This window comes from Eurypyga helias, unplaced genomic scaffold, assembly GCF_000690775.1.
Source record: "Eurypyga helias isolate BGI_N326 unplaced genomic scaffold, ASM69077v1 scaffold37548, whole genome shotgun sequence".
NCBI classification, from domain to species: Eukaryota; Metazoa; Chordata; class Aves; order Eurypygiformes; family Eurypygidae; genus Eurypyga; species Eurypyga helias.
The window spans coordinates 7,411-13,777 of record NW_010268224.1 but is presented as its reverse complement, the minus strand read 5'-3'; the positions used below and the strand labels follow the sequence as shown (position 1 = coordinate 13,777).

The 6,367-nt window shown below is 58.1% G+C and overlaps 1 protein-coding gene across 1 annotated transcript in view; it reads left to right on the top strand.

Annotated features, from left to right (window-relative positions):
• The window catches only part of NAGA (N-acetylgalactosaminidase, alpha-), a gene marked incomplete at its 5' end in the record, with an annotated part of 2,998 nt that extends 306 nt beyond the window's left edge, over nt 1-2,692 (top strand). The window contains 6 exons of the mRNA XM_010157699.1: nt 1-78; nt 334-428; nt 1,081-1,242; nt 1,704-1,901; nt 2,115-2,258; nt 2,528-2,692. The exon at nt 1-78 is cut by the window's left edge and continues 20 nt beyond it. Coding sequence (XP_010156001.1) covers nt 1-78; nt 334-428; nt 1,081-1,242; nt 1,704-1,901; nt 2,115-2,258; nt 2,528-2,692 — 842 coding nt within the window. The remainder of the gene's footprint in view (nt 79-333; nt 429-1,080; nt 1,243-1,703; nt 1,902-2,114; nt 2,259-2,527) is intronic.
• Between the last annotated feature and the right edge of the window lie 3,675 nt (nt 2,693-6,367).

Below are 6,367 nucleotides of genomic sequence, written 5' to 3'. Positions count from 1 at the left end.
CCCAGACGTTTGCGGAGTGGGGTGTGGACATGCTGAAGCTGGATGGGTGCTACTCGACAGAAGAGGAGCAGGCGAAGGGTAAAGGCTCCCTGGCTGGCTGATGTTTCTCCCCTCGCTGCTTCTGTCTGGGTGTCTGCAGAAACACTTGGTGGGCTTTGGTTCTTCCCTCGCGTCTCCTGTTGCAGCTCTTGGGCGAAGAGGGGGGAGTTTGGGTGCCCTAGAGCTGGTCTAAGGCAGGAGGTCAGGCTGAGCTGGGGTCCCCCCAACCAGGCGGGCTGGATGTAGCCTGCTGCCAGTCGTGTCCTTCACCATTTGTCATCTTCTTTCCTTAAGGGTACCCAAAAATGGCAAGGGCCTTGAATGCCACAGGCCGTCCCATCGTCTACTCCTGCAGCTGGCCGGCGTATCAGGGTGGGCTCCCCCCCAAGGTGAGGGTTGTCCTGTCCGGTGGCTGTTTCCCATGTCGTCTGTGCCCTGGGGAAGCTCTTGTTGGAGCTGCAGGAGCTGGGTGCTACACCCTGCTTATCACTCCGCCCCTGGCAGAATGGGGCTGCAGGTCTCCAGAGGGGACGTGGCCTCCCTGATGGGCATCTGGGGACATTCGGAGTTCTCAATGTGTCTGGGTGATGGAAGTTTGGGAAAAGGAGGCCCTGGGGTGTGCCCTCTTCACCCCACTCAGCTGGTGTAGGGTTGGTCCTGACAGTCTGTTCTGAGACAGGTCCTGTCTGGTTTAAGTGCTTGAAATAGGATATTCCTCCTAGTAACGTTTCTTGAGAATTGAGTGCGTTATTTATTTCCTCTTTCACTTTCTGAGTCAATCCCGAGCTGCCCTTGTTCTTGCAGCTGATCCTATTTCCCCATGACCTCTGGTTGTTTTGCCAGACATCCCATCCTACTGGGAAGTGCCCAGTCACACTGGGATATGACTCTCCTTCATTACTGGGATGTTGCCCTTCTCCACAGCCCTGTACTTTGCAAACACCAAACATCATCTGGGTGCTGCAGTCTGGCCGCCCCTCCTCCCCCGGATTGCAGACCCCGTCCTTTCTCCCTCCTGCCTGACCCTGTGCTCCTCTCCAGGTGAACTACACCCTCCTGGCAGAGGTCTGCAACCTGTGGCGTAACTACGATGACATCCAGGACTCCTGGGACAGCGTGCTTTCCATCCTGGACTGGTTCTCTGAAAACCAGGATGTGCTGCAGCCCGTGGCTGGCCCCGGCCACTGGAATGACCCAGACATGGTACGGCTGGGTGGTGGGTGCACTGACCCTGGCCAGGGACAGCGGGCGTCTCTGGGGATCCCCTTCTAGGTGCAGGATGAAGGAAGAGCTCCAGGAACAGGAGCCCTGTTGCTGCAAAGTGGCAAAGCTCGTGTTGCCCTTGGCTAAGCTGTGGGAGAAGCCTGTGGTTCCAATGAACCCTTATGCCAGTCCTGTTGTCCGGGTGTCCTTGTCCTTCCCTGCACAGCCCGAGGGGGAATAGCGGTGGAGCGAAGGGTGTCAGTGGGTGTGTTTGAAGGTGTGCTGATGGCTCAGCACCCAGCAGGGTGGGATGTCCCAGCTGTGCAGGGAGAAGCAGAAGTGCGTGCGAGGTTTCCCATGCGCGCTCCACTGCAGCAGGCTGCACCACCACCAAGCATAGCAAGCAGACCAGTTCCCGACCCTTTTCTGTCTCTCCCATCTTCTCCCCCTCTCCCCTCCAGCTCATCATTGGAAACTTTGGCCTTAGCTACGAGCAGTCACGCTCCCAAATGGCCTTGTGGACGGTGATGGCGGCTCCGCTCCTCATGTCCACGGACCTCCGCACCATCTCCCCGAGCGCCAAGGAGATCCTGCAGAACCGCCTGATGATCCAGATCAACCAGGACCCCCTGGGAATCCAGGGGCACCGGATTGTCAAGGTTAGGGGGGAAGGCGTACCCACGTGATGTGGGAGAGCAGAGAGGAGCAGCACGGGGCGTCACAATACGGAGGGAGAGGGAAGTGATGCAGAGAAGCGTGAGCAGGAAAGCTGTGGGAGCTGGGGACCTGCTGGCCTAGCAGCTCGTAGGGCAACTTATGGGCCAGTACTGGTCCCAGCAGCTCTGCCCTCATCCACCCGTCCTCACCCCTAGGAGAAATTCCACATCGAGGTGTTCCTGCGCCCGCTGTCCCAGGCTGCCAGCGCCCTTGTCTTCTTCAGCCGGAGGACGGATATACCCTACCTCTACACCACCAGCCTGGCCAAGCTCCACTTCCCTGAGGACGCGGTATATGAGGTGAGCCCCACTGGTGTGCTGCGTGCCGGGGCAGCCCCACGGCACCTGCATCCCCTTCTTTCCAGATCCCTCCTGTTGAAACCCTGTGTGTTTTGAGGGGGGAAGGACTCCCACCCCCTGCCTCCAGGATGAAGGGGCAGCTGCCCATCGGGTAGCCCTTCTGCTGCTGTGGTGTGGCCCGTTCCCCCATGTGGCATGGCCAGCTTGGGCTGGGGCCTCAAGATGCAAGGTCTGTGGCAATCCTGGTAGCCACCATCTCTCTCTTCCAGGTGCAAGACGTGTACAGCGGGAAGATCATCAGCGGCTTAAAGACGGGGGACAGCTTCTCAGTGGTTGTTAACCCCTCGGGGGTGGTGATGTGGTACCTCTATCCCATGGCGCAGCTGGTCAGAGAGCAGGCCCCCGGCAGGGGGTTCCACCCGGTCCTCCTGTGACCGGGCTGTGACAGGGGTGTGGGTCAGCGCCGGGGTGAGCCGTGAGACCTGGGGCATGTGGCTCCCTCTGCACAAGTGCCTTTTGCTGGCGTGCCCAGTGGTGCTGGGGAGTGACCGTCGGGTCACTCCTTTGGTACCATCCTGATGCTGCCGGCGTGAAGCAGGAATTGTTACCCACCTCCGACGGGTGCGCAGAGCGTGATCTGTCCGTGATTGCAAAGCCCTTTGAGCCCCTCCTGTGGAAGATGCCAGACAGGCAGAGTCCAGCCGCTCTTGGAGTTTGTCAGCTCTGACGCCCCAGCACTGCACCGCGTTGGACGGATACCACTGACCGCTGCAGGGGCTGGCTGAACTGTGCCTGCGGAAAGGCCCTGGGTGCTTTGGTATCTTCTAGGGTGGTGACACTCCTGTCCCCCTCTCCATGTGTCATGTAGCCTCAACAATCAGACCTGGGCACCTTCTTTCCTCTGCTTTAATCAGCTTGGCTTAGGACAAGGGGCTGCCAGTAACACCGCACCCTCCCCGGAACCAAGAGCTCCTGGAGGCACGACAGTCCTGTCCAGCAGTGTTGCTGCAGGCCTGATCCTGCTGCCAGGATCCTGGAGGCCAGCACTATTCCGGCCTGGCACGCATGCTGGCCTCGATAACCTGCAATACCGGTTTACAGCAGAGCAGAACCCTCCGTTGGCCATGCCCAACCCCAGCAGCCTTGCTGGGGTACAGCGCCGAAAACGGCGGAGCTGAGCGTGTGGCGCGCGAGCAGTGGCAGGAGAATGCCGACGCTCAGTCACTGAGGTGGGAGATGGTCACGGGTTCGTCCTGTTCTTGCTCCAGCAGGAAATACCTGTTAAAATGGGGTTCAGGCCCTCCTCCAGCTGGCTGAACTCTCCGCATATCTCAGGGAAAGGCTCCTCCTTCTCCCAAGGGCAGCTACATCCACCATCCCCGTCCCGAGGAGGAGCCTGCGCTAACAAACTGGAAGCGAGCAACAGGGCAGAGCCTGGAGCCCGAAGTGATCCACCTTCGTACCGCGCACGGCCTGTATGCGCAGCAGTTGTAGGCGGCTGGGGCTGGCTCCGAGTGCCCCGGGGAGGGGTGCAGCATTTGTGAAGACCGCAGCACAGGGAGGCTGACATGGTTAAGCCTCAGCCCAGGGAAATACCCACATTTTGGATTAGCCAAAGAAAAAGGTTTCCCCTTTCTTATCAGATGATGGGTGCCCAAGCCGGTTCTGCGGGACCAAATGGCTGATTCTATCCACTTCCAGAAACTTCCTCTGAGTGCAGCGGCAGATACTGGACACAACGCAGTGCTGACGGGAAGGGATGAGCGCACTTCACCTCTGTGTACAGGAGCTGCCTGGGGCTCGGGGGGCAACTGAGACAAATTAATCCAAATAAAGGGGAAGGCAGGTCACGGGCTGTTTTGTGTTTATTCACTGTTGCTAGCTGTAGCGTAGGATTGTGGGGTCACGGCTTCAGAACAGGAACAACCATGCTCAGAAATAGAAGTGGCTTCCTGTTGGAGACCAGACTAAGGCAGGGTAGGAAATGGCTTTCTGGTAGTTACATGTCCAGGAGGGCACCTGCTTTCCTTGGCATAAGGGAAATGGCTTTCAGAGTCCACAGTTAAGCGGACCAAGCCAGGCAGTGAACATGGAAGAGCCGCTAAAAACAGGGCTTTGGTGAGTGGCAGGGTGGGGAGAGCACCCCTGCCGAATCCCGAGTTGTGCCTGCCCTGAGGACACGAACGTGTGCCAGTGCTGGGTATCTGGGCGAGAGGAAAGGCACAAACCAGCCTTCCACCCTCCCCAGGAAGCAAGAGGATGAGGCCCACCAACTTCTCTTCCCCCCACCCCTCCCTCCCAGTTACTTGTTCCCAGTTCCAGCCTGGCCACGCATCAGGGAGAGAGGACCGGCCCACAGCCCGCCCGAGACCACCACCAGTGGCTGCCGTTAGCTCCAGCCTCCTGCGCAGCAGGCGGGAACGAAGGCCAACACAACGCACGCGCAACAGCCGACAGGCAGCGAAAGGTATCAACACTCCTGTATTAAAGTGCAGTTCCCAAGTACAAACATTCACGGCTGATTTCTGTTTCAGTACAGGCTTCTTGGAACATCCCTAACTCAGACGCAAACTGTCTTTATAGATAAGGAAATTTACTTTCCCCCTGCCACGCCGGGCTGCTTTAGGAATTCAGGCTTGCAAGTTGTGCAAGTCTGTCTTGCAGGAGAGCCCCAGCACAGAGGGAAATCAGAGGGAAAACACTCCTTCCCCCTTACTGTGAAGGTAGGAAGGCTGTCGGAAGAAGTACAAACACCCCGTCTGCAAAGGGTCACAGGGTCTCCACCAGAGCAGAGACTCTTCGGAGCAGGACAATGGCACTACGTCCCAGGGAAGGAGAGTGGTGGCTGAGCAGCCAGAGTTGCTGCAAGGGAGCTGCGTGTTAGTAACATCCACACCAGAGAGCGGTTGCCAGCAACAGGGAGGTAGGAAGGCTGTCGGAAGAAGTACAAACACCCCGTCTGCAAAGGGTCACAGGGTCTCCACCAGAGCAGAGACTCTTCGGAGCAGGACAATGGCACTACGTCCCAGGGAAGGAGAGTGGTGGCTGAGCAGCCAGAGTTGCTGCAAGGGAGCTGCGTGTTAGTAACATCCACACCAGAGAGCGGTTGCCAGCAACAGGGCACTGCACCCCCAAGGAAGCCCATCACACCGCCTGCCCGCTCGCCCGCCTCGCGCAGACGGGGGCAGACAGGGACTCAGGCCCTGGCCGCGGCGGCTGAAGGAGAAGACGCAGGGCAGCTCTCCCTAGAGCGAGCGGGGCTGCGGGACCCCTCTCCTGACAAGGCCGGCACCAGGTCATCCTCCTAACGTAACACATTTTGCTCCGGACAAGCAGCCTCCTGCGCAGAGCCCGGCTCTGTTAAGCCTGAAGAACAGCTGCTTGACACGGGTTCATCGCACAGATCCGGGACCTGCTTCTAGGAGAGGAAGACCAATTCACACCCCTGCCAGCATGGGCTCACCACCCCGCAGCACGCCTCTGCTTTTCCGTTCGACGCCTACAAAGGCCGGTGACGGGCCGTCCCCATCCCTACTGCATAGCCAAAGGCTTCGGTGTCTCGTAGGATGCAATTCCCAAATTCATCACCCCATGACTGTTAGTCCAGGACATGAAATGCGTGCTTCCAGCATGATACAGAGTCCCATCTCACACTGAGCTGTGCCAGAATTTAAGGAAATTTAACACCTTTCTGGGGCACCCAAGGGTCTATGCAAGGAACCTCATGGCTCTCTATACCTTTCCCCTTAGACGGTGCTTCAGAAGAAGTCAGAAGTTTGACATTCCAAGCAGTTTTACTCCAAGATCCCAGGTTAGTGATGCAGTCTACTGGTGGTTTAAGAAGTCCATCTCTCTCCTCAAGCCAACGGCGGAGCAAAAGGTTAGTGCTTCGACCCCATGAGATAAAGCAAAGAAGCAGGAAAGTGCCGTCGTTCCGCCTTGTATTGCCACCAACATAACGTTTCAGGAGGGCGCGTGCACGGCTGCCCGGCACTACATATATTGTGCATAGACAGAGAGACCTAGAGATATGCTAACCCGAGGGGTAGCAATAGCCAAGTTGTCTTCAGGGAGAGAGAGTGTGGGAGGCTGGTTGCAATATCCATCTG